We start from the raw sequence: 26,944 nt of genomic DNA on the forward strand, positions 1-26,944 counted from the left end.
GCTCATACACTGAATGGACACTCGTTATGTATTATGTGTGTATTTAGTTCTGTACACATTGTGTGTTTCTGACCCTGGCCATAATCAAGACACAGAATAACCCTTTTGTAGCCATGTCCACCTTCATTCCTCCCTCTTCTTCATCCACGGCAGCCACTAATCTTCTCCACCTCTAATTTTCTTTCAAGAATTCTACTTAAGTTGGATTAAAAGTGTTTAATTTGGGGAGGTTGGCTTTTTTCACTCAGCATAATTCCCTTGAGATCCATCCAAGTCATTGCATGAATCAGTTCAGTTTCTTCTGTTTTATTGATGGATAGTATTCCATGGGATGGATATAACATAGGTTAAGTATTCACCTGTTAAGGGCTATCTGGGTTGTTTTCACACTTTGGCTATAATGAAGTGGAATGAATGTTCACACATCAGTATTTGTATCAATGAGTTTTCATTCCTCTGGGGCAAATGCCCGGGGCGGGGGGGCAGAGAAAGAGTTTTCTTGTTGTTGTTGTTTTGTTTTAAGATTTTATTTATTTATTTATTTATTTATTTATTTATTTAGATTTTATTTATTCATGAGAGACAGAGAGAGAGAGAGGCAGAGACACAGGCAGAGGGAGAAGCAGGCTCCATGCAGGGAGCCCGCTGTGGGACTCAATCCTGGGTCTCCAGGATCACATCCCTGGACTGAAGGCAGCGCTAAAGCACTGAGCCACCAGGGCTGCCCCAGATTTTATTTATTTATTTGACAAAGAGAAAGGTTAAGGAGGCAGAGTGCTAGGCAGAGGAAGAAGCAGACTCCCTGCTGAGCAGGGAACGGATGTGGGACTTGATCCCAGGACCCTGGGATCACGACCTGAGCTGAAGGCAGACAGTTAAATGAGCCACCCAGGGAACCCCAGAGAGAGAATCTTTTTTTTTTCTTTTTAATAAAATAATTTTTATTGGTGTTCAATTTACCAACATACAGAATAACACCCAGTGCTCATCCCGTCAAGTGTCCCCCTCAGTGCCCGTCACCCACTCACCCCCACCCCCCGCCCTCCTCCCCTTCCACCACCCCTAGTTCGTTTCCCAGAGTTAGGAGTCTTTATGTTCTGTCTCCCTTTCTGATATTTCCCACACATTTCTTCTCCCTTCCCTTATATTCCCTTTCACTATTATTTATATTCCCCAAATGAATGAGAACATACACTGTTTGTCCTTCTCCGACTGACTTACTTCATTCAGCATAATACCCTCCAGTTCCATCCACGTTGAAGCAAATGGTGGGTATTTGTCGTTTCTAATGGCTGAGTAATATTCCATTGTATACACAGACCACATCTTCTTTATCCATTCATCTTTCAATGGACACCGAGGCTCCTTCCACAGTTTGGCTATTGTGGACATTGCTGCTAGAAACATCGGGGTGCAGGTGTCCCGGCGTTTCATCGCATCTGAATCTTTGGGGTAAATCCCCAACAGTGCAATTGCTGGGTCGTAGGGCAGGTCTATTTTTAACTCTTTGAGGAACCTCCACACAGTTTTCCAGAGTGGCTGCACCAGTTCACATTCCCACCAACAGTGTAAGAGGGTTCCCGTTCCTCTGCATCCTCTCCAGCATTTGTGGTTTCCTGCCTTGTTAATTTTCCCCATTCTCACTGGTGTGAGGTGGGATCTCATTGTGGTTTTGATTTGTATTTCCCTGATGGCAAGTGATGCAGAGCATTTTCTCATGTGCATGTTGGCCATGTCTATGTCTTCCTCTGTGAGATTTCTCTTCATGTCTTTTGCCCATTTCATGATTGGATTGTTTGTTTCTTTGGTGTTGAGTTTAAGAAGTTCTTTTAGATCTTGGAAACTAGCCCTTTATTTGATATGTCATTTGCAAATATCTTCTCCCATTCTGTAGGTTTTTTAGTTTTGTTGACTGTATCCTTTGCTGTGCAAAAGCTTCTTATCTTGATGAAGTCCCAATAGTTCATTTTTGCTTTTGTTTCTTTTGCCTTCGTGGATGTATCTTGCAAGAAGTTACTGTGGCCGAGTTCAAAAAGGGTGTTGCCTGTGTTCTCCTCTAGGATTTTGATGGACTCTTGTCTCACATTTAGATCTTTCATCCATTTTGAGTTTATCTTTGTGTATGGTGAAAGAGAGTGGTCTAGTTTCATTCTTCTGCATGTGGATGTCCAATTTTCCCAGCACCATTTATTGAAGAGACTGTCTTTCTTCCAATGGATACTCTTTCCTCCTTTATCGAATATTAGTTGGCCATAAAGTTGAGGGTCCACTTCTGGGTTCTGTATTCTGTTCCATTGATCTATGTGTCTGTTTTTGTGCCACACTGTCTTGATGACCACAGCTTTGTAGTACAACCTGAAATCTGGCATTGGGATGCCCCCAGATATGGTTTTCTTTTTTAAAATTCCCCTGGCTATTCGGGGTCTTTTCTGATTACACACAAATCTTAAAATAATTTGTTCTAACTCTCTGAAGAAAGTCCATGGTATTTTGATAGGGATTGCATTAAACATGTAAATTGCCCTGGGTAACATTGACATTTTCACAATATTAATTCTGCCAATCCATGAGCATGGAATATTTTTCCACCAGAGAGAGAATCTTAAGCAGGCTCCATGCCCAGTGTGGAGCCCAGTGTGGGGCTCAGTCTCATGACCCTGAGATCGTGACCTGAGCTGAGTCAGGCACAAGAGTCAGGCACTTAGCCGACTAAGCCCGTGGGGTGCTCCTGTGCATTTTAATATCTTATAAGGCAGCAGTGTCTTGCCATGATGGTTATTTTTATTAGTGTTCTGGTTACAGAGTTGCATAGGTTTTGAGGCTCCTTCCCCAGTCATGGTTCCTGCAACTTCTATTATTTTAATGAACTGTTTGGCCAAGGCTTTTCAGGGAGGCATCTACTATGTGGCATCCAAAATGCTTACACTGGGTGAACTGAGGGTTGCGGGAATAGATAGTGTCATGATCGGTGAAGACAGAATTTCCTTTCTCCTTTCATTCAGGGATGATGGCCTCTCCTCTTCTGTCTCAGCACTTAAGCGCCTGGAGCGCAGTCAGTGGACAGATAAGATGGATTTGCGGTTTGGTTTTGAGAGACTCAAGGAGTCTGGGGAGAAGACGGGCTGGCTTATCAACATGCACCCTGTAAGCACCTGGGCAGTTGCACTCTCCTTGTGGCTTAGGCCTTTGAAGAGTGGGTAGTGCAGCTGGAGATGGGATTGTTTGTAGCTCTCCTCCTTATTTAATGTCACTGGGCTGTATAGAGGTTACTGGGAATATAAAACTGAGGGGTGTCCCTGTTAACCTATAAAAAGTTTTCAAAGATGAGGGAGAGATTGAGAGAAATCCTCATTTGGAAGATGTGGTATGGTTCTTTGTGAGTAGGGTTGGTAGTGTTTATGTGGGGGTGGAGAAGGGTTTTGTTTTTGTGCTCAGTTTCCCAGAGTAGGAGCAAGAGGGTTCTTGTACTGCATAGAGGATAACCTTGTGCCCGTGTTGACTCATTCTCTCACAGACTGAGATTTTAGATGAAGACAAACGCTTAGTCAGCGCAGTAGATTACTACTTTATTCAAGATGATGGGAGCAGATTTAAGGTAAGCTCCTGAACCCCAGGCAGCTAAGACCCACTCAGTGATGAGGTATAGGTGGGGTCCAATATGCCAGGTGTTCATTTATCTGGGAGGAGAGGGGTTGGGAGGCTTCTAGTGTTCAGCTGCTTGAAGCATGTCAGGGACATGGACCCCTTGAAGCTACATGGGTCACTATTTAAGATATCATAACCAGCTTGGAAAGACCGAGATTTTGTTTGTCTCAGACTTTCGCTCCTGCCATATGTGCAGGTCCTAATTCCTGACTGTGTCATCTGGTAAAAGATGTCAAAGTCAAGGACACGTCGGATCTTGGCTGCTTGTGGGTATAACTGCAAATAGCCTGTCTTCACTTTTCTCCCTTTTTTTCTTTCTTATTGCCCCTGAATGGGTTGGTGGCTCTTGCAGGTGGCCTTGCCCTACGAGCCGTATTTCTACATTGCAGCCAGAAAGGTAAGTCTGTCGTCCATAGAATTAAGTCACATGACCTGTGCCTCATTTTATAGGGGGGGCTTCAGAACTGAAAGAGGCCTCTAGAGGAACATACAAGGAAAACAATAGTTTTTACTAATAGGAAGTCTTTTCATTCTGATCTTGATTTAGGGTTGTGAACGAGAAGTTTCATCTTTTCTCTCCAAGAAGTTTCAGGGTAGAATTGCTAAAATAGAGACTGTCCCCAAAGAGGATCTAGACTTGGTGAGTATCACCTGGACCTTCCAGGGTAAATGAGGCTGAGTCTACCCTGCTCCTGGGGTGAGATGGGAAGAAGCCAAGTTGAGCACCTATGCGATGTGACTGTCTATATGTCTTCTTAGAGAATTCTAGTGGTATAGAGTTGGACAAGATGCTTTGGACTTGCCAACTCTTCTACTTGTGTATTTACTTTTGAGTTGTTCTCCCTTTATTTTTTTACCCCAAATAAAGTCCTTTTTCTCTTGAACTCATGAACACAATCTCATCACTTTCTAGCCAAATCACTTGGTGGGTTTGAAGCGAAATTACATTAAGCTGTCCTTCCACACTGTGGAGGATCTTGTTAGAGTGAGGAAGGATGTCTCCCCTGCTGTGAAGAAGAACCGGGAGCAGGGTCATGCTGGTGATGCCTACACAGCTATGCTGTCCAGGTAAGCCTTGTAAGCAGAGCAGCTAGGCAGTCCACAGGACTGTTTTCCCATTTTTCATAGGTTGACAAGATGAATAGGAAGCAGGAATGCTCAGCAATGAAGTTAGCCTTAAGGCTCTGTTCAGTGTGGATACACTTGCAAGCAATTAGGTGGAATTTCTTTTCTTAAAATAAATTAAAATTATTTATGAGAGCAAGGGAGCAATGGGAGAGAAAGAGGGAGAGGAAGAGAGAGAATAATAAGGAGGTTCCACATCTAGCACAGAGCCAGGTAGGGGACTTAATTTCTGCATCTTGAGGTCATGACCTGAGCCAAAATCAAGAGTCAGACGCTTAACCTAGCCACCTAGGTGCTCCAGCCTAGGTAGAGTTTATGTGTTGCATTTGTGTTAAATGATTTCCTGGGTTGTAGTTTTAACTGTGCCTCTTTCCTTACATAGGGGTGGATTTCTGGCTGTGATAGTAAGGACATTTTGGATTCCCAGTGACACTACTTTTTTTTTTTTTCCTTTTTAAGATTTATTTATTTGAGAGAGCGAGCAAGAGCTAGTGTGAGCCTGGGGAGAGGCAGAGGGAGAGAGAGAATCCCAAGCTGACTCACCGCTGAGTAGAGAGCCTGATGTGAGGCCTGATCCCAGGACTCTGGAATTATGACCTGAGCTGAAGGCAGACACTTAATCCACTGAGCCACCTAGGCACCCCAATTTTTAAAAATTTTGACTTACATTTTATAAGACACATGTCCTAAGTGTGCATAGAATTTCCTCTGTATGGCCTGCTGCTTGTGGGAGGATGTCATCCAAGGCCATTCTCTAAGAAGAGCCTCTTTGGTCATCTCTGCCACCTTGATTTACCTTCTGTGTTTATTCCACATAGATTCTGGTCTTCCCTCTTTTTTGACCCCTAGTAGGGTATAGTTGAATAAGCTGGCCTCTCTTTGTTTTGCAGCGTTCTGCAAGGGGGCAGTGTGGTTATTGATGAAGAGGAAGCCTCTAAGAAGGTCACTGACCAGTTGGACAATATTGTGGACATGCGAGAGTATGATGTGCCCTACCACATCCGCCTCTCCATTGACCTGAAGATCCATGTGGTGAGTGGGCCATTACTTTGGGCAGCCGGATGGACAGTCAGGAGGTGACCCTGAAAGGATAAATCTGTAGAGATACACACCTCCCAGGACAGATGCAGAGCTCTTTATTAACGTGCTGCATGTCCTGCAGGCTCATTGGTACAACATCAGATACCGAGGAAGTGCCTTTCCTGTGGAAATCACCCGCCGAGATGACCTTGTTGAACGACCTGTGAGCACTGCTTGCATTTCCTCCATCCTGACTTTTCCACTTATTTCTGGAGAGATCTCATTTGGTGCTGAAGGATGAATTTGATTCAGACTTGTTTTTCTTTTTCCTCAAATACTTTAAAAAGTTGCAGAAAAATATTTTTTTTGGGGGGTGGTCAGTTTCTGACCGAGTATAATTTCATTCTGTGCTTACGTATCACCATATGATGTCTGTGTTTGAACTGGGCTGGATCTGAACATTTGAGGGAAAGCTCTGACTTCCATTTTGAGTGGTTGATGGTGAAGTGTTGTGGTGAAAAGTGAATTTATAATTGGCAGACCTTGATTCAGGATGGCTTTATGTTCTTGGGCAAGTCTGTACTCTGTTTTCTCATTTCCAGAATGAGAAAGCATTTCTACCACCATCTCCTATCTGGATTATCATAAAGGGGTCATGCATTTGCATGCACATCGAGACTCAAGTGTTCTGTAATTCTAGGATTTTCCTATCATGCTCCAACCTCTCATATATGTTTAAGTCTTCATAACCATCAGTGAATCATAGAATTCTTGATATAGGTCAGTCAACCCCCAAATGCCTGTCTCACTTCTTTTGGAACCTCTCCCTGTGGCAGCTCAACTCTTGCTTTTAGCAGCTGGAGGTGGAGGGGTGGGTGTTGAGATGACCATTGGGGTCTCTGGAGCTCGAATTGGTTTATGTCCAGCTTAACAAGACATCTCATCCCTGCAGGACCCTGTGGTTTTGGCATTTGACATTGAGACAACCAAACTGCCTCTCAAGTTTCCTGATGCTGAGACTGACCAGATTATGATGATTTCCTACATGATTGATGGTCAGGTAAGTGGTATCTTTTGGGATTTAAGCTTCCTAGGAGCAGGAACCTTGTCTGGTCCCTAAACCAGAGCAGTATCCACACTGTGGTTAATATATTTTGGGTGAAGGCAGCCTGGGTGGCTTAGCGGTTTAGTGCCACCTTCAGCCCAGGTTGTGATCCTGGAGACCTGGGATGGAGTCTCACGTCTGGCTCCCTGCATGGAGCCGGCTTCTCCCTCTGCCTGCCTCTCTCTCGTGTGTTCTCTCTCTCTTTCTCTCTCTCTCTTATAAATAAATAAATAAAATAAAAAAATACGTGTGTGTGTGTATGGTGAAAAATTAGTGAGTTGAGTTCAAGAAAGTGAACAAACAAGCCATACTCCTTCCTTCCAATACAAATTTGAGACACTTGGTGCTCTTCTTGGGAGAACTGGGGGCCTTCCCATTGCTGCAGATTCCTATGGTAGGGTCTTCTGCACCAAAAGTATAGTGTTTTGGCTTTGTGTGTCCTAACTCGCGCTGACTGGCGCACGCACTTTCTAGGGCTACCTCATCACCAACAGGGAGATCGTTTCAGAAGATGTCGAAGATTTCGAGTTCACCCCCAAGCCAGAGTATGAAGGACCTTTTTGTGTCTTTAATGAACCTGACGAGGTAAAGAGGTATTCCTTGGGAGACTGCCTAGTATTTGGGGTGAAATGGGAGGAAGAGGCACAACCCAGCAGTGTGCTGGACTGGATATTGAGTGGTGTGGTCCTCATTCACATTGGTGGCACAGGGTGAGTGTGAAAATAGTGACACGAGGTCCCTGCTTTTCCTAAACTTGGGGAGGGGTGCTTGGAAATAGCTCAAAGAGAAACGGAAATTCTCTGACAGCTAAGAATCATTGAATTCAGGTTCATCTAATCCAGAGATGGTTTGAACATGTCCAGGAGATGAAACCCACCATCATGGTCACCTACAATGGGGACTTTTTTGACTGGTAAGTCTGATGTCTTCTTTGTGAGTAACTAAAATGCGTTTGGGAGGGGATGTTGCACAGTGGTGTGAATATACCGCTTACTGCTGCCGAACTGTACACTTACTTACAAGTGGTTGAGATGGAAGGAAAGTGTTTGGGAGAGAAGGGAGGGATAGGAGGAATGCCACTTGGTGGCCGAAGAGGCTCCTTGTATTTTGAGGAGAAGTGTGGGGCTTCCTGGCTTTGCTTAGGGGTGTGCTAGGCGCAATCTTCTTGTCTCTGAGGGACTGAAGGATAACTGCCCATGTGCTTGTCGGTCTTCCCTTATCCTTAGGCCGTTTGTGGAGGCCAGAGCAGCAGTCCACGGACTAAGCATGTACCAGGAGATCGGGTTCCAGAAGGACAGTCAGGGAGAGTACAAGGCATCCCAGTGCATCCACATGGACTGTCTCAGGTAGGCCCGGCAGCTCATCGCACTATCTTAGGAGGGCCTTCTGTGACTGGAATCCAAAGCTCCTTTCTTGCACTACTGGTCCTGTTCACCTCCCTTTGAGGAAGGGGCCTTCTGAGAAGCAGCAGCCATCACCTTTGAGGACAGTGGCTGGGGCTCTGGCTAGGTCCAGGAATGTGCTGTCTTCATCATGTGCTCTTATTCCTTCTGCCAGTAAACATGTTAGCATTGGACCTGCTAGGGAAGCCAGAACAGAAAGATGGCCAAGTAGAGTAAGGTCTTGATGCTGTGAAAGCCCCCCACAAAGGTGGGGGTGCAGCAGCCAAGGATGTCCACACTGGAGATAGGCATTTGACGGGGCTCAGGGTGTTGAGAGGAAGGCTGAAGGGAAAGGAGGTTTTGTGGGCCCCTGTCCCCTGTGGGGAGGTGAATTTTGGGGAGCCATTGACACACTTAAAGTTTTATCTCTTTCCTCTGTAGCCTTGGCATTACCGTGCATGGGTTGGAAGGGGCAGGCCAAATCATAATTAGGATGGGAGTGAAGAGGGATGGACTTGGGGCCGGGGGCCTGTGGTCCTGTGGTTTGCGGTGGGCTTCTGGGCAAGGAGCACGTAGGTTCTAGGTGTAAGCAGGCCTGGGAACCCCATTCCCATGGGGCATGGTGATCAGCGGTCTCTGAGGAAAGGACGTAAAAGGATGGTTGGGGGCTCTCAGAGGAGGTGGCAATACTGGGAGGCCCCAGGGGGCATTTCTGAAGACAAGGATGGCAAGAGTGTGGAGGCCGAGGGAGGTGAGACTCAATGCAGTCAAGAGACAGCTGTGAGTGCTAGAGACCTAGCTGTGTCAGTCATGGGCTGAGCCATGGGGAGGATGTGGAAATGGGCACAGGGTGAGGGGTGTAGGGTGGCTTCCTGTTTCCATGCTGAAGGGGTTGTGTGAGGAGAGAACAGGAGTTTAAAACTAGGGCCTGGGGGCGGGGAAGAGCACAGCAGACTAGCAGCACCCACAGGAGAACCCGGAGAGGTTGAGGGAGGCCGGAGGTTATGGGTTCCCACTTGCTCATCTTTATATTTCTCCATGAGGGAGAAAGGGAAGCCATGGGGCTCAGAGGACTGGCCCTGGCATGTCCTCGTGTTTGTGGGCACATGGATGAAGCCAGCTGGATCTGGGGGAAAGGCTTCACGGGAGGCCAGGGCCTGCACTGTGTGGGGTCTTAGTGGAGATCTTTGGGGTGCCTGTTAGAACTGCATCTTTCTGGGGTGTATGCAGCTTTGCCATCTCTCATGGTTCTCTGTCTTTATCTCGGACTCATCTTTGACCTTTGGTCTCGTTCCCAGGTGGGTGAAGAGGGACAGTTACCTTCCTGTGGGCAGCCACAACCTCAAGGCAGCTGCCAAAGCCAAGCTAGGCTATGACCCAGTGGAGCTGGACCCTGAGGACATGTGCCGAATGGCCACCGAGCAGCCCCAGGCACGTGCATTTCCTCACTATGTCACTTTTAGCTTTGATGTTGTGCCTGCTTGGCTCCTCATTGCTCTTACTCTCTAATGTTTTCTCCTCAGACTCTGGCCACGTACTCCGTGTCAGATGCAGTGGCCACGTACTACCTGTACATGAAATACGTCCACCCCTTTATATTCGCCCTTTGCACCATTATCCCCATGGAGCCTGATGAGGTCAGTGCCTCTCCTGGCCCCATGTGCGCAGTGGAGCCGGGCCCAGCAGCTGATGTGGATGTGGCTGTGGGATTTTGACATGTGATTGAGGCCTGGTGTCTCCCCCACAGGTGCTGCGGAAGGGCTCTGGGACTCTCTGTGAGGCCTTGCTGATGGTGCAGGCCTTCCACGCCAACATCATCTTCCCCAATAAGCAGGAGCAGGAGTTCAACAAGCTGACAGGTGATGGCCACGTGCTGGATGCCGAGACCTATGTGGGTGGCCACGTGGAGGCCCTTGAGTCAGGCGTCTTTCGCAGTGACATCCCCTGCCGGTTCAGGATGGTGAGCCTCTCTGGTCTTCCTGGCCTCACCCCTTTTTTGCCCTGTGGATTCCTCCCTAGGCCTCCTTTGTCTGGGCTGCCCTGGACTTGGCTCCTCTGAAGCAGTCTCTGCAGTGTCCCACCTGAGGCAGATTGGCTGGGGCAAGGGCACTTCCCATCTCATTCCTGTCCTCTCTTGGTCATTTGTGCTAGAATCCTGCTGCCTTTGACTTCCTGCTGCAGAGGGTGGAGAAGACCATGCGCCATGCCATCGAGGAAGAGGAGAAGGTGCCCATGGAGCATGTCACCAACTTCCAAGAGGTGATGTTCCACTGGCCAGGGGAAATGGTCTTTGCCTGCCCTGCCTGTAGACCGGCTTCTTTCAGTAGCATGTTTGTCACATACCTCCTGGGCCCTGACACAGATGACACAGGGTCTCTTCTGGTCTGGCTGTGGGGGGCAGGACAGTGTTGTGGTCACAGTGAATGACCCAACTTGGAGACGTAGGAGAGTTTTACAGGGAGACGGGGTTCTTGGGCTGGCTCTTGGAACATCATGGTGGGTGGATGTAGGGCAGAGGTGAGTGCTGGCTCTCCTGCTCAGTTCATTTGGACTATTCTATAGGCAATGAGGAGCCATTGGTTTTTATTTTTCGTTAAAGAGACTTTAAAAGTGCTGAGAGTCAGTTCCTACGAGTGATGGAGTATAATATAGTGACCTTAACACCTATCAAATAACAGCACCATTTACAACGTGCCCCAAGCCTGGAGACCCCAGGTACCTCCCAGCTTACCAGTCCTGGTCTTCAGACACGGCAGTTCTCAGGTGCCTCTGCTGAGCACTGCTCAGCACTGGGGGGTACTGAGAGACTAGTGGTTTGGAATTTTTACCAGTTTTAGGATTGATTTCAGGAAACATTCTAATTGGCAGAACTCAAGTCAATTTGCGTACTCTGGAAACTGAAGTGCTATGCAGCGGTTGTCAGCTCCAGTTGCCATTTGCTTCAGGAACTCTTTTTTTTTTTTTTTTTTTTTTTTAATTTATTTATGATAGTCACAGAGAGAGAGAAAGAGAGAGAGAGGCAGAGAGAGAAGCAGGCTCCATGCACCTGGAGCCCGATGTGGGATTCGATCCTGGGTCTCCAGGGTCGCGCCCTGGGCCAAAGGCAGGTGCCAAACCGCTGCGCCACCCAGGGATCCCTGCTTCAGGAACTCTTAAGGGACAATATGTGAAGAGCGTCTAGGCTGAAAACCAAACATGAGTTAGCACCTCAGAAGGAACAGATACTACTTTCAAGTTGAAGAAGTGGCAGTATGAGTATGGTGTGCTGGGCAGAGGCCTCCCGACGCCTGGGGAAGCCCAGCAGGGGGCTCCCAGACGACAGGGAGTGGTCTGCGGGCTGTCTCCATAGTGGTCTAAAGGGCAGCCCAGGGTTTTTAGGGAAAGGAAAACAGGCTCATCACGTTTCTGAGGGACCATCCCAGCTCCAGGATGCTGACAGGAGGTGCCAGCTAGGGGTCTCAGCAGCGTAGGGCTCATCCTCTGGGAACTTTGCCTCCCGGGTAGCATTTCAGAACATGACTCAGGATAAAGAAGGATGGAGTGTCTGTTCTCCTAAAGATTCATTAGCTGAGAATTTAGTAACAAACAGAAGGTATTGATGCTTCTGGGATTTCCCAATCTATAGGATAGATTTTACTTTTTTTAGTTATGTTTTTTTATGATTTTTGGTGTGTTTTTTATCTTGACTGCTTTGGAGGAAGGGTTTTAAGGAGTCTTTTAATTCTAAGGGCATTTTTGTGTTCAAGTGATATTTCTCACATGACTGCCAACTTTAACATATGGCCACTTTCCTGGTTAATCTTGTGTCTATTTAGATGTTTTCCAGTTTACTCAAAATGGTCTAAAACAGAAGTGGGCAGATGATAGCCTGTGAGACCCATGTAGCCACCAAGCTAAGAATGGTTTTCACGTTTTTAAAATGTTATGAAAAAAAGAGTATGTGACAGAATGTGTGGCCACAAAACCTAAAGTATTTATTATCTGGTCCTTTACAGAAGTTTGCCGCATTATTAGATTAACCTGTGAATATACTAGTTCTCAAACGTGGGGATTGCATTCCTTGGTGTTGTGTACATTTGGTGCAGAATGAATTTACCAGATAAGTGCATGTTAATGCTTTGATTTAAGTAGATGTTGTGTTTTGGGGAGTGGATAAAAATATCTGTTCATCAGAAGCCATACTTTATTTTTTAGGACAGTATTTTTGTTTCTGGAGGCTCCGTTCTTTTCTGATGTGCTTCATCTTTTTTTTTTTTTTTTAATGGACTCTTTCTCTTCCTTTTAGAGTTTTAGTCTTCAGTATTTTTAATTGTGCTCATTTTCCCACATTTAGGAGATTTATTCTCAGATTCTCAGGGCTTCCTCCCACTGGGTATGCTCCGGGTCATGGGGTATTCTTCTCTCTGAGATTTGGAATGTGAATTTTTTTTTTTAAGATTTTATTTATTTATTCATGAGAGACACACAGAGAGAGGCAGAGACATAGGCAGAGGGAGAAGCAGGCTCCATGTAGGGAGCCCGATGTGGGACTCGATCCCGGGACTCCAGGATCACGCCTGGGTCAAAGGCAGCACTAAACCGCTGAGCCACCCAGGGATCCCTGGAATGTGAATTTATATTCAGCAGAGAGTCTCAGGCTGAGACTATAAGGAGCTGTCAGGTTCTTTGATGTTGTTTCTGGGCTGGAGTCCCTTCTTATGTGGATCCATGGCTGGAGGGTTCCTAGACTAAGTGGAGAGTATAATGTCAACCACACACTTGTTGGAGGGACCAGTCTGTGGTTGCCAGGTGCTCAGGAAGACTTTCTCCAGGAACCCAGAAGAGATGTGATTCTACTGAGCAGACTTCTCTAGTTTATCCTTTCACAGAGGTGGCCTTTTTGGATCTGGCCTTTATTTGGGGTTCTATTTCGTCTCCCTGTTGTGTGCAGGTTGCCGCTTGCCAAAGAGGCATGGGAAATGTGTGGGAGCACTCACACTGAGGGCTGAAATGGCCAGCCTTGGGAAGGCTTGTGTGTGAGGCTGGGACTTGGGGTTCAGGGGTCCTCAACTTCCTTGGACAGGAGTGCTGCGTGAACTTTACTCACGTATGCAAACACTGTTCATGCCGAGCATCCGCTTTCTTTCTCAGAGTCAGCAGTGTGTGTGCAAGCAGAGGACCCTACCTGACCAGCCCCAGTAGGGACCGTGAGCCCTGGGCCTGTGAGCCTCCCTGCACCAAGGCACTTGGCATATGTTGTCCTAGTTTGATGCTGGGAGCATGAAGCTCATCCCAGCTCAAACCTAACTTCCTGACTCTGCCCCATGTGCCTTTTCCCTTGGCTGGTTGAGTTCTATGTCCTTTCACTGTGAGTCACTGCACTATGGCGTGGTCCTGGGGACCCTGACACAGCCTGGTGTCTGCCAGGGCATAACCAAATTAGCTCACTGCTCTGGTTTTGAGTCTACTCTTTGCTTTTGCCCTCTGTGGGTAACTTAGAAGCTAACTTCTACATTTACAGGGTTCTCATATTTCATGCAGGATATCTGGGTATTTGGGATCAGGAGGACTTTTTAAGCTAACTGCTCATTTTCTGGTTTATAAAGAAATGCTGGAGACCATCTAGCACCGAGGATCAGAACATAGCATTTGGGCTAAGGGGGCCTATGCTTGAGCCCCTGCTAATCTCTTGTGACTTCTCATCTATCAGGTGAGGGGTTGCTAAGGGAGGGGTGTCACATGCCCCCACCATGCAGGGCACCCAAGAAGAGTGCTGTTGATATTCTAGCCGGGTCTTATCCTCACTGATGGATGGCCCTGCCGTGCAAGGCTACTACTCTCTCACAGTTTTCTCCCAACCCTGAAGGTCCTCTAGGGCAGAGGCTTCTGCTCCCCGATATGCTGTCCTCCTTAGGGCTCTGTCTTTTCTTGCAAGGGTCCTGTACATCCAGGCCCTGGTGTTGGTGGCCATTGTTTACTGTCCTTCTGGGACCTACGGGTGCTTTCTTTGTAACCGACAATACAATGACCATACAATCTCAAGTTTTTGCCTTGGGTGCCACTCCTTTGTCCTTTCTCCTAGGTGTGTGATCAGATTAAGACCAAGCTCACCTCCCTGAAAGATGTTCCAAACAGAATAGAGTGTCCCCTTATCTACCACCTGGATGTGGGGGCCATGTACCCTAACATCATCCTGACGAACCGCCTGCAGGTGAGACAGATTCCCACATCAGCATTGAGCTCTTTCTGCCCAGACCCTAACTGATCCCCCTGCTGCCCTGCCCTGCAGCCCTCTGCCGTGGTGGATGAGGCTACCTGTGCTGCCTGTGACTTCAATAAGCCTGGGGCCAACTGCCAGAGAAAGATGGCCTGGCAGTGGAGGGGCGAGTTCAGTGAGTGCAACACCAGGGCGGGGGTGGGGTAGCTCGGTGGGGTGGCTCAGTGGGGACCAGATGCATAGGTCCCTGTCATGGACTCTCCTCTGTCACCCTCCTAGTGCCAGCCAGTCGCAGTGAGTACCATCGGATCCAGCACCAGCTGGAGTCAGAGAAGTTCCCTCCCTTGACTGCAGAGGGTCCAGCCCGGGCCTTTCACGAGCTCTCTCGAGAGGAGCAGGCTAAATATGAGAAGCGGAGGCTGTCAGGTGAGCAACTTTCAAATGCTGTGCCGCCTCTAACTTGGGCCTTTGTTGGGTCGTGTTGGTACATCACTGCCAGAGGTCACTTAAAGGAGATGTTGCACTAGATGAGATCACTGTGAATGGGTTCTTCCTACAGCCTTTATTTCTTCTTTAGTCAGTGTTCAGATGATGAATTCTCCTTACTGTGCTCTTGAGGAATTTGGTCCAGTCACACTGGGGCTGTCCTTTTCTTGATAGGATAAACCAGCATGTATCTTCCTGACTTTTCTGCTGCTTTGTGTTAACCTAGAAAGCTGCATTTGTTGGCATCTGTTGCTTCCTAGCTTTCTTTGGCTATGTCCAGGAGGCCTGGCTCCCTCCTATGTGGAGTCTCTCATGCTCCCCTGCTCTCTCTGGGCCTCAGATTACTGCCGGAAGGCATACAAGAAGATACACGTCACCAGGGTGGAGGAGCGCCTCACCACTATCTGCCAGCGGGAGAACTCTTTCTATGTGGACACAGTGCGCGCCTTCCGAGACAGGCGTTATGAATTCAAAGGTCTCCACAAGGTGAGCCTAACCTTTATGAGGTCAGGACAGAGTCTAGTTTCTGAGATGAGACTCTTTCATGTGGGCAGTTGTAACTTCTCCACCTAGGATGTATGACTCCCAACCTCTAGGCTCTCATGGGTTTGGAAAGTAACGAGTGCACAGTTGTTTTTAGCTTTTAAGAATTAAAAACTTGAGGCCTTGAAACTATTCTGAATGACTGCTTTTGAAATATTTATGTAGAGCCAGGGTCAGCATACTATAGCTGAGTAGTCCATTTTTATCAACAAACTTTTATTGGAACTGAGCTGCATTCCCCTGCAGCAGGAGGTGAGCCCCTGGCATAGAAACAGGCTGCACGAGTACAGTAACCACCATGTGGCCCTTTAGTTTGCCAGCCTCTGATGGGAAGAGGCAGAGGGCAATTTACTGACAGGTTTCATTCAGTATGATCAAGGAAGGTCCATAGCAACACCTCAGTGATCGTCGCAGATTGTTATTTTAGACTTGAGCAGGTGGAGTTATTTCTCCTGAAAGACCTTTCACGACTAGACTCCGTAAGGCCCCTGCTCTGATAGATTCTTGTCATCACATTTTATTATTACTACCTGTTTTGCTGTTTTTTTTTTTTTTTTTTTGTGGTCAAATAGACATAAAACTTAACATATTTAATAAGCGCACAGTTCTGTGGCATTAGAGACATTCACACTGTTGTGCAGCTCCACCTCGTCCCTCTCCAGAACCCTTCATCTGACAGATGTGCCCATCCTTCTTCCTGTCTCAGAATTTAACTTCTGTGGGGCCTCTAGGTCAGTGGAGTCATGTGGTGTCTGCTGATGACCGGCTCCCTCCCTCAGCATCATGTCTTCAGGGCTCGTCCTGGTCGTGGCAGGTGTCAGAAGTTCCTTCCTTCTGAGACTGAACAACAGTCTGTTGTGTGGATGGACCACATTGTATTCACCCTTCATCCATGGGTGCTGGGTGGCTTCCACGTTTTGGTGTCTGAATGATGCTGCTGTGAACGTGGGTGTGCAATACCTCTTCAGGTCCCTGCTTTCAGTTCTTCCAGGGGTTTGCCCAACTGGAATTGCTGGGTCCTATGGTAATTCAGTTGTTAATCTTTTGAGAACTGCTGTATCATCATCTCATTTTGTTTCAATTGAGTATTAAGTTTCTTATTCCTTTGTCTCTCTTCACATAAGCACTAAAAGTATAGTGAGTGTATTTGTCTCATTTTTCAGAATGTAACTCAGTACATGGCAAGTAGTAGGTATTCAGTAAATATCTTCTTTTGTTTTTTAAATAGATAACAAACTTTCAAAAAAATTTCCTTCTCATACTGGTGAGAAGTGAAATATTTATGGCCTGCTCTGTGTGTCCTTGTTAGTTGCTCTTACTAGGGGCCTCTTGAGTAGCTCTTGTTACCCGAAGTCGAGTTAATACAGAGACATCTTGGCCTCAAGAAAGCCAGTCCCATCACAGAAATGCACCCCACAGTTTCTGCTAGCGAAGACTTGCTTCATCTCAGTGAAGCAGGTGTAGCTATTCTGCCACTGTGAGTCTCATCCACACACTGGGGATGTCCTCTGGCCTTGTCTTCTAGGCTGAGCATCTCAGGATGTGCAGCCTGTGGGTATGATGGCCAGGTGTCACCATGTGCCCCCCTCAGCTGCACTGGGTGGTGCTAGAGTCTGGTACCCCAGGCCCAGCATTCGTGATCTGTGGCTTCCAATCTGATTCAGATTCTAGAGAGCCTTTCATTCAGTCAAGATGTTTGTTGTCTATTTTTTGCCAGGCTTCTCGGTATTGAAACGCATTAGCCGGGGGAATGATGGTGAGATGTTATGGGGCAGGAGAAACTTCAAATGTTTGACAACTGTGACAGCAAGTAGGGACAGACATGCAGCTTGGGCAGGAGTGAGTTCAGGTGCCCCTGAGTGCCCATGCTGGTCACCTTTCCATGTGGGCAGTTCTATGGACTTTGACAAAAAACATACAGCTGTGTAACCACCACCACAGTGAAGAGAACATTTCCATCACAACCATTTAGAACAAGGTCCTTTGTTAGCTTGATCATGTCTGTCTTCCAGTGCTTGGTACAGGATCTGATGAGCAGCTCTTGGTCTACCAAGAGTCATGGCTCTTGAGTCAGTTATTATCTTGAGATGTTGCCTTTACTGCTGTGCATTTTTGCTCTCTGCCTGTTAGTAGTTTCTGAGTTCTGTTGTTGGAGAAGACCAGTAACTCAGATTATTGACTTCACTAAATCAGAGTAATTGGAATAATGGCGCATGTTGGGAACCCTGATACCTCTTGGGTGGCGTGAAGCCTCCGCCTCTGTTGCTGGTCTCAGACTTCGGTTTCATAATTTCTCTAGTTTACTGTTGGGTTCTGGGTTCTGTCCCAGGAGACTGAAGTTGTTCCAAGTGTCCAAGAGAGTTGCCATGGTATTTTCTCCCTGTCTTTGATCTCACAAGAATAAAAACATAACGTGGATACAATCCTTTGTGTTCAGAAGTCATTTCAGGACGTCTGCCTTACACCGGGGGCAGTGCTAGGTTACTGATGGCTCAGGACACGTGGGGCCAAGTGTGTGGTTCCGGCCTGGCTGCAGGATTGTGGGTTGTGCAGACCTGGGAGGGACATGTTGGTACCATACCCTTGTTAAATTTTTCAGGTGCAGCAATAGTGTGGTGGTTGTATAAAATGTCTTTATTCTTACAAATTGTGTGCTGGAGTCTTTAGGGGGGGTCAGGTCATGATGTCTACACCTTTGCACTGGCTGTGCCTGTGAAAGGAAAGGGATAGAGTAAATGCTGAGGGTCAGCAGTGGTTTTTTGGAATTATCTATTGTCTTCAGTTCGGTTGATTTTTGAAGTTTTCTATAGATTTGAAATTTTCAAGCTATTAAACTTTTGGGCCTTTGTGTGAAATGTGAGCTGAAGAAGCTGGGAGGCCATCAGTGTTTTTGTTGTTTTCAGGTGTGGAAGAAGAAACTCTCTGCAGCCATGGAGGTGGGTGATGCGGCCGAAGTGAAGCGCTGCAAGAACATGGAGGTCCTGTATGACTCCCTGCAGCTGGCGCACAAGTGCATCCTCAACTCCTTCTATGGCTACGTCATGCGCAGAGGGTAGGCTCCTGCCTGAGGGCATGAGTCAAGGGAGAGCCAGGAGAGTTGGTGCCTGTGGGCTTCATTCTGAGGGAGGTGGGAGAGATCTGGCTAGGGCGGGGGGCTGGGGTACGGCCCCACTGTGTGGGGTGCCAGGAGATGCATACTACAGGCATGTTGTCTCCAGGTCTTGGGCTAGAGATGGTGATTTGGTAGATTCCAGTATATTTATTTGACTTAGTGAAAGTCATCACTTGGAGGCTGTGGCGAGGCTCCAGGCAGTCCCTGAGCAGCACAGCGTGACTAATGAGGGGTGTGAGGCCATTCAAGGAGTCAGGATGGCCAGGAATGGGGGGGCCTTAGAGCCAAGGTGGACTGTTTCTGATGGACTTGGGACCAGGTGGGACCTGAATGGTGGGCAAGGACCTTGGGGGAAGGGGGGGTGGGGGTTGTGGAGGCCTGGCCACTGTGGTAGGGGTCATGAGGAGGGTCAGCATGGTGGCTCTGGAGAAGGAAAAATATGGGGCACTGGGGATTAGGTTTGAGGGAAAGTTGTTTTATTTTTTGTTGTTTTTTTTTTTTTTTTTTTAAGATTTATTCTAGAGAGAGAGCACGTGCTCACATGTGTACAGGACAGGGGGTAGGAGCAGAAGGAGGGAGAATCCCAAGCAGACTCCTCACAGAGCGTGGAGCCCAACACACGCCTTGATCCCATGACCTGAGCCAAAACCAAGAGTTGAATGCTTAACTGTCTGTGCTTCCCAGGCGTCCCTATTTTTTTTGCTTTTTAATGACAGAAGGAGGGGCGAGAAACAGGGCAAGAGTGGAGGCCCCAGGGGCAGGAGGGGTGGACCTTGGGTCACCTGACACCTCTAGATGAGACTTGGTTTGGGGGCAGTGAGGCAGATCTAGCGGGAAGCTGAGGCTGTTGCGAGCTTGTGTTTTCCTTGAGAAGTCAGAGGATGAGCATGGTGTCTGGGAGATGGGGAAGGCAGGAGATGGTGCTGGGGATGGTGAGAGGGCTCATGGGGACACACAACCTCTGGGCTGGTGCTGTGGCAGCCTGCTATATCTTCCAGCTCTGCACCCTGAAGGAAGCACAGAGGTGAGTGCTTCTGTGGTTCTCCTGCCCTGCTTCAGACAGCCCCTGCTAGGTGTCCTTCTCTTGCCCTCTAATGACCCTTTGAGGGGAGCCCTCCTCCCCCGCAAGGCTGTGACTCTCTTCCTCAGGGCTCGCTGGTACTCCATGGAGATGGCAGGCATTGTCTGCTTCACAGGGGCTAACATCATCACCCAGGCACGGGAGCTGATTGAGCAGATCGGGTGAGTGCTGTGCTCTGGTCAGCTGCTGTGAGTGAACAGCCTAGAAAGGAAGGGTGAGGAGTGGGAATAGGGAGTGAGCAGGTGGGTGTTGTGTTTCATGGGTCTCCAGCCAGGTAGGGCCTTCATGCTGGGTTTCTCCCTACATGGAGGAGGCCATGGTCCAGTATTCATATGGCCTTGCTTCTCTGTTTCTCTGAAGGAGACCCTTGGAGCTGGACACAGACGGAATATGGTGCGTCCTGCCCAACAGCTTTCCTGAAAACTTTGTCATCAAGACAACCAGTGTGAAAAAGCCCAAGGTGACCATTTCCTACCCTGGGGCCATGTTGAACATCATGGTGAAGGTGAGCCTGGGTCTCCAGGGAGGACCTGCCATCTGGGCCTGGGTTCCTAGCATCCTCACTCTGATGGAGATTTGGGAGGGGGACTGCATTGGCTCTCAGGTGTGTGTATTCCCTCTCCAAGCATCAGACTACCCTACCTGTGCCATTCGGCTTTTCTGTAGCCCGGGGATCTGTATAGAAAATGCTGTGCTCTTAAGTTTTCTCGTCTAGCACAGTGTCAGACTGTTTTACTTTTAACTTATTTTAAAATACTTGTAGACTTACAGAAAAGTCATGAAAATAGAACAGAGATTTGCATATATCTTTTAGCCAGCTTCCTCTCACGTTAACATCTGTAAACTGTTATCAGAACTAAGGAACTTATGTTGACACAACACTGACCAAGCTTGAGTCTTTATTTGGATTTCCCTGTTTCACCAGGGCTCCACACTGGTGTGCTTGTCCTGTCTCCTCTGTCCCTTCCAGGCTGGCCATTCCCTGTCTTCAAGGAATCCTGCTAGGTGTTTGTTGAGGGTGTCCCTTTTGGATCTGTGTGTTCTTTCTTGTCATTAGAATGAGGTCATTACGGGATGCCTGGGTGGCTCAGCGGTTGAGCATCTACATTGGGCTCAGGGTGTGATCCTGGGGTCCTGGGATTGAGTCCCCATCAGGCTCCTTGCGGGGAGCCTGCTTCTCCCTCTGCCTGTGTCTCTGTCCCTCTGCACTTCTGGTCACTTCTAGGTCAGCTCCTGCCTGGTGGCCTCCCCCTGTCCCACCCACTGTTCTGCTCACCTTCTCCCTGCAGGGGTAAGTCAAGGAGCCCACACTCTGGGGGACGAGCATCAGAGAGTCTGGCCGTGTGTAGAGACCAGCGGAGCCTTGAATGAACACTGGAGGAGATACTTGCGACTCTACAGTTGTCCTGTATCTCTCTAATTTTCCTTCGTTTGAGTATCTGTCGGTGATTCTGTGGTGGCTTTCCCCTCTGGCAGCTCTCTTTCCCGCATTCCTGGTACATTTATTAATTGGAATCCTTGTGTAAGGAAGCATTATCACCTTTCCTTCCCACTTAACCCTGCTTAGTGATTTCCTCGTCCTATTCTGGTATGTTTGTGACTCTGCTTGTTCCTCCTTCACATTTGCCTACATATTCTTGACACATGCCTCTGTTCTGTGGTTGGAGTTCAAGTGTGGATTTTTTCTTTTGTTTTGTTTTGTTTTTTTAAATTGCACTTTCTTACTTCCTGGTCCTGTAAGATGCTCCAGCCTCATCTTGAGTTTTCTTAGTCCCAGCCCTGGAATCAGCCATTTCTCTAAGGAGCCAGGTCCCTTTTATTGGAAACCAAGGTCAGGTGCAGGTGCTTGTTGTTACTGGGTGTTACTGCTTCTAGTTGCTCTCAGTGAATCAAGCTAGGAGAGATGTGTATGCCTGAGACCCGCCTCACCCACACATGCATCTGGATTTGTTTGTCTGCATGTACACTATAAAATACAGAACGTGAGTCTGCATTGATCTGTCCAGCCCCTAGCTGGTCCCCTTTCCTCATTCTTTCTTATAGTGAAAAGCCTGTCCCTCACTTTCTTGGTATGTTTATTTGCTTAGTGTGTGTGTGTGTGTGTGTGTAAAGTGGCTTCAGGATTGTGCCATCACGTGTGTAAACTTACTGGCTACAGCACAGTGTTTGTGTGTGTAGTTGTTTTTCTCTTTGGTTTGTACTACCCTGTCAAAACAGGGTTTGCAAGAGTGACTTCAGTCGGCCCTTTAGCGGGATTCTGTATATAATGTGGTCAGCTAGTGTCTTCCAGTCTGCAGTCCCTCTAAGGTCTACCCCATGTCCTAGTTGAATATTTTTTCATTTGCTTCTGGTAAGATTCACTCTTTACAGAGTGCAGTTCTGTGGTTTTTGACCTACATGGAGAGTCATGTTTCTACCACCACAAAGCAACACAGGACGGTTCTATCACCCGGAGGCTCCCGAGTGCTGCTCCTTTATCATCAGCCCCTCTCCCCATCCCCAGACCTTGGCTACCCATTGTGTTCGTTGTGCAATAATTCTATCTTTTCTAGAATGTCCTGTGAGTGAAGCAAGTCATAAAAGCTTCTGGATTTCGCAGAATGCATTTTAGTTCATTGACGTCTAACATGTGTCAGAACTTAACCTCTTTTTCTGGCTGAGTGGTGTCTGCTGTACAGTTTGCTGGTCCAGCCAGTCTTCAGAGGGCACCTGTCACTTCCAGGATGGTTGGGAGTGAGGCAGCCACCTTCCTCTTGGTTTGCAGGAAGGCTTCACCAATGATCAGTACCAGGAGCTGACTGAACCATCCTCACTCACCTATGTCACCCGTTCAGAGAACAGCATCTTTTTCGAGGTTGACGGACCCTACCTTGCCATGATCCTTCCAGCCTCCAAGGAAGAAGGCAAGAAACTGAAGAAGAGGTAGGAATCTCAAAGGCTTGTGTTTGGGAAGAAAATGAATGGATGATTGAACAACCCATCCAGGAAGTAGACCAGGAGGCCAGATGGGAATAGTGCTGGTTTTTTACCTTTTTGATTCAATTTGAAAAGGTAGTAACATGAATACCACCAGCTCTTGCTCTCTACCTGTTAGATTCTGGTTGTACAGACTGTAGGCCCTTACAAGCCTCAGGTGGCAAGATGTTTGCTGCCTGGTAGATGCTGGAGGGGGAGGGTCAGACAGAGGGCCAGGACACGGAGCCAGCATCCCAGGCTCCCATTCACTGCCGTGCTCGCCGGGGGGATTCCAGATATGCTGTCTTCAACGAGGACGGTTCCCTGGCTGAGCTGAAGGGCTTCGAGATCAAACGCCGAGGGGAGCTGCAGCTGATTAAGATCTTCCAGTCCTCAGTGTTCGAGGCTTTCCTCAAGGGCAGCACCTTAGAAGAAGTGTATGGCTCTGTTGCCAAGGTGGCTGACTACTGGCTGGACGTGCTGTACAGTAAGGTGAGGCCACCCCCTCCTTCCCTGGCTGCGAGGGTCCTGTGGGCAGAGGGGTGCTGTGTTCCCTGGGCTCCTGGAGAGCCAGGGGATCAGGGCTAACCCTGACAAAACCCTAGGACTGCCCTAGTTCTGGTGCCTCTCAGGATCCCTGTCAGCAGGAACCCCGTGTCCAGGGACAGAATTCTGTGAAGGAAATAAATGGCACAGAAAGATCAGTTGTGAGAGATAAATTTACCAGTGATCCCATCAACTTCTTTGATTTTCTAAATCTTTGTAGACTCTGTAAATGGGTATGTAGTTTCTACAGTGTAAACAATGGTGCTGGCTTCCCTTTAGAAACATCTCACAGAATTTTTTCTTCCCTCTTTGTTAATCATTAGTCTGTATTTCATCAAGTTCACATTACTTAACTCCCATAACTATCCACTGTTGCTGGGGATCAGATAGGCTTCTGGTTTCCACTGCGGTAATGTTGCCTTCAGCATCTCTGTACACATGATTTTCCTTCCTTGCTTGCATTGTTTGCTAAGAGGAGGCTTTCTAAATGAAAAGTATCCTGGAATATTCTGGAACATTTTTCTGTCTTCCTTTGTTTTGTGGGCTCCTGTAGCTTGGCATGTTGTCTTGTTCTGAGGGTTGGCCATAAATGAGAGTAAGTGCCAAGAGAGAAAAACACACAACACAGGATCCAGGCAAATATTACAGAATGTTGGGGGCAGAAGACCAGGGGTACATGTACACAGGAGCAGCTGGACAGAGAAGGCAGTGCTTGCATGTGGGAGCAGTGGAGCTGGGAGGTCAGGGGTGTGTGCACGCAGGAGCAGTAGAGCTGTTTGCTCTCGGCCTCTGACTCCTCATTGGTGAGGAGTGCTTCTACCCCTCAATGGGTCCATGGCTCTCCAACTGGCATAGTAGCTCCTCCTTTCCCTGTTTTTCTTTTCCTTTTAGGAGAAAAATCACCAGTTCTGTCTCTCTCTTTTGCAGCTCTGGTATCAGTAACCCAGTTGTTAACATCTTCTACATAGTTTAATGGTGTGGCAGTTAAGGGTTTGTGTAAGGATTTGTAAGTGTTGCTGTTCGCTGGTGGGAGACAGCCCTGGTATACTTCTGCCTCCAGCTCATCTGGCTGGAAAAGGTCAGATGACTCTGGGAGGAATGTTGTCAGTGAGCCTGGGGTAGCACTCCTTCCCTTCTGTGTGATGTTGTACCTGTTGCCTCTCTCTTCAGGCAGCTAACATGCCCGATTCTGAGCTGTTTGAGCTGATCTCTGAGAATCGCTCCATGTCTCGGAAGCTGGAAGATTATGGGGAGCAGAAGTCCACGTCTATCAGCACAGCCAAGCGCCTGGCTGAGTTCCTGGGAGATCAGATGGTGAAGGATGCAGGGCTGAGCTGCCGTTACATCATCTCTCGGAAGCCCGAGGGCTCTCCGGTCACAGAGAGGTAAGAGTTTTTGAGGTTGAGGAAGGGATTGCTTCATGTCTTGGATGCTCAGTTTGGAAGCCTGAGTCTGTTATGGAACTTCTGTACCTTCATAGTGAAGTGAGTTTCCTTGAAAAAGGATGGTTAGATGTTAGAGGAGGTGAGGGGACTGGGCCTTGGGCCCCTGCAGAACCTGGGTTCTTAGCAAGGCCAGACTGAGAGTACCCTCAGGCATAGAAGTGTGGGGGTGGTTAGGGGGTCAGCTACTATGGGCACCATCACAGGGTTCAGTTGAAGTCTAGGGCAGGGCCTTGGATCTCTCACATCCTCGAGGAGGCTGTTGCCACCCTGGCTGGAAAGGTCTCAGTGGTGAGCTGCACAGAATGCTCCAGCATCCGAGGCTCTGTTGTACTGCCAGTGCTGTATCCCTTAGCCATCTCTACTGACAGACGGAAGTGTCCTCCAGCTTCTGAAACATGTCCAGAATAATAGCAAAGGATTCCATCAGACAGCATCTTCCACTCCCGACTACAGAAGTTTCGGAGTCAGCAGGTGGTTCTCTTGTCACTCCCTTGCTCATCAGGTTGCTTGAATTGTGCAGGGCCCACATGAACAAAATAGAAAACAGTGCATTGAAGGCTCCTAGAATGGGCTCCTAGAATGGGCTCCTAGAATGATAGGTCTTATTCCTGCCCGTCATTGTGTGTCTGTGGTAGGGCTTCCCACCAGGAATTCAAGGGTTAGAAGTGATTCTGTGGACAGGCCTTGAGAAAAGTGCACAGATGGCCCGGGGGAGGGCAGGTGGGGTTGGGGGGACAAGTACTAAGTACCAACAAGAGAAAATGTTTCAAAGATGGCCAGAGCTGTGCTTCTGTGACCCTTTGTAACAGGGCCTTATTGCTCCTTCCACAAAGGGGTGTGCCTTCCTTTTCTTGTTCTCTGAGCAGCCCTGTGACTCACTGTGGCCAATGCAACATGGCAGACATGACCGCTGGTTGCAGGAGGCCTTGTGGTTCTGCTCTTGCCCTCTTGCTGCCTGATTGGCCTGCTGGGGGCTGAGAGGTCCTATGCAGAGGGAGGTCCAGGTGACAGCACCAACTGCCACACTTGGAGGGGAGGCCATTGCAGCTACGTGAGTGACCTCACGCAGGACTACCTCAGTTACAGACTCGTAAGCCGAAAAAAGGTTATTGTTTCAATTCATTGAGTTTGGAATGGTTTGTAATACAACAGTAGACAACTGATAAAGCTACAAACATTGATAATCACTGTTCTTGCCTATGCTAGGAAGGTTGGGGGAGAAAAGCAAATGAATGAAATAAACAGCAAATATTTCTTTAAAAAGAAATCCTCAGAGTTCTAACAAAAAGAGAAGGAATTTGGTATAAGTCTAAAAAAGGTTTTATACAGAGTAAAATAAAGAAGTCCTATCTGTCAATAAGAAAAAGACATCATAAAAAGCAGGCAACAGATATGAGCAGGCAACTGACAAGTGACGAATATGATGGTCAGTACACGGAAAGATGTTTAAACTCAGAGTAATCAGGAAGTGCAGATTTTGGAAGCATCTATTGGTTGGAAAGGAAGAGTGTGATGGTAGCAGTTGTCATGCATGTGGACAGGAGTGTGGGTGACAGTTACTTCAGAGCGAAGCCAGCAGTGCGTAGTGAGGTAGATGATGCCTGATTCCCCTCACAATTGAGCATGCCTGGGGATGTGCCCTGAATAATTGCCCCTGTGTGTTTACATTGTGTTGAAGAGTAAATGTTGGGAATGCCATAGTATCCCTCAACCAGAAAATGGACAAGTGTGTTTTTTTTAATGCAGTGAAATGCTATGAAGGCATTGGAATGATTGAATCACAGCTACATGGTGTGCTGCCAGGTGGCACATGAATTACATTGTACCAATAACATCTGTATAAAATTTACAGACATGAAGTTCTTGTTTCAGGAACATATGGACAGGAGTAATATAGAAGTATTCATGGGATTGGTAAACACTAAAATGGCGATCACATTTGTCTCTATATATGAGGTCGGTCTGGAGAGCTGCACAGAACTTCATCCTTATATTTATTTTCTCATATGTGAAGTAAAAATGGCAGGCCATGAAGGTTGATAGGACTAGGTGATGTGTGCACAGGTGTTTGTTGTGTTTTAAGTTTCTTTGTTTAGAACATTCACAGTAACAAATATTTCCTCCATTGAAAGGAAGGGGTATTGACAGTTGCTCTGTTGTTTTGCTAGTGACACGAAAGCTGGCTTATTCTTTCCAGAAGCACGTGGACTCTGCCTGTATCTTACTGAGTAACGTTTTAGAAGTGTCTAATTGTGGGGCACCTGGGAGGCTCAGTGATTGAGTGCCTTCAGCTCAGGTTGTGA

The 26,944-nt window shown here is 47.6% G+C and overlaps 1 protein-coding gene across 6 annotated transcripts in view; it reads left to right on the forward strand.

The window, feature by feature from the left end:
* The window catches only part of POLE (DNA polymerase epsilon, catalytic subunit), a 52,230-nt gene that overhangs the window by 2,279 nt on the left and 23,007 nt on the right, over positions 1–26,944 (forward strand). For all 6 annotated transcript variants that reach the window (XM_072801997.1, XM_072801999.1, XM_072802003.1 and 3 more), the window contains exons 2-26: positions 3,003–3,144; positions 3,515–3,595; positions 3,998–4,042; positions 4,193–4,285; positions 4,559–4,713; positions 5,661–5,802; positions 5,933–6,013; positions 6,743–6,850; positions 7,370–7,480; positions 7,723–7,808; positions 8,122–8,241; positions 9,576–9,708; positions 9,801–9,914; positions 10,025–10,237; positions 10,429–10,536; positions 14,339–14,467; positions 14,546–14,648; positions 14,753–14,899; positions 15,300–15,445; positions 18,406–18,554; positions 19,764–19,856; positions 20,056–20,200; positions 22,460–22,617; positions 22,947–23,142; positions 24,367–24,581. In XM_072801997.1, the coding sequence (XP_072658098.1) occupies positions 3,003–3,144; positions 3,515–3,595; positions 3,998–4,042; positions 4,193–4,285; positions 4,559–4,713; positions 5,661–5,802; positions 5,933–6,013; positions 6,743–6,850; positions 7,370–7,480; positions 7,723–7,808; positions 8,122–8,241; positions 9,576–9,708; positions 9,801–9,914; positions 10,025–10,237; positions 10,429–10,536; positions 14,339–14,467; positions 14,546–14,648; positions 14,753–14,899; positions 15,300–15,445; positions 18,406–18,554; positions 19,764–19,856; positions 20,056–20,200; positions 22,460–22,617; positions 22,947–23,142; positions 24,367–24,581 (3,213 nt within the window). The remainder of the gene's footprint in view (positions 1–3,002; positions 3,145–3,514; positions 3,596–3,997; positions 4,043–4,192; positions 4,286–4,558; positions 4,714–5,660; positions 5,803–5,932; positions 6,014–6,742; positions 6,851–7,369; positions 7,481–7,722; positions 7,809–8,121; positions 8,242–9,575; positions 9,709–9,800; positions 9,915–10,024; positions 10,238–10,428; positions 10,537–14,338; positions 14,468–14,545; positions 14,649–14,752; positions 14,900–15,299; positions 15,446–18,405; positions 18,555–19,763; positions 19,857–20,055; positions 20,201–22,459; positions 22,618–22,946; positions 23,143–24,366; positions 24,582–26,944) is intronic.

This window comes from Canis lupus, chromosome 27 (assembly GCF_048164855.1).
Source record: "Canis lupus baileyi chromosome 27, mCanLup2.hap1, whole genome shotgun sequence".
Lineage (NCBI taxonomy): Eukaryota > Metazoa > Chordata > Mammalia > Carnivora > Canidae > Canis > Canis lupus.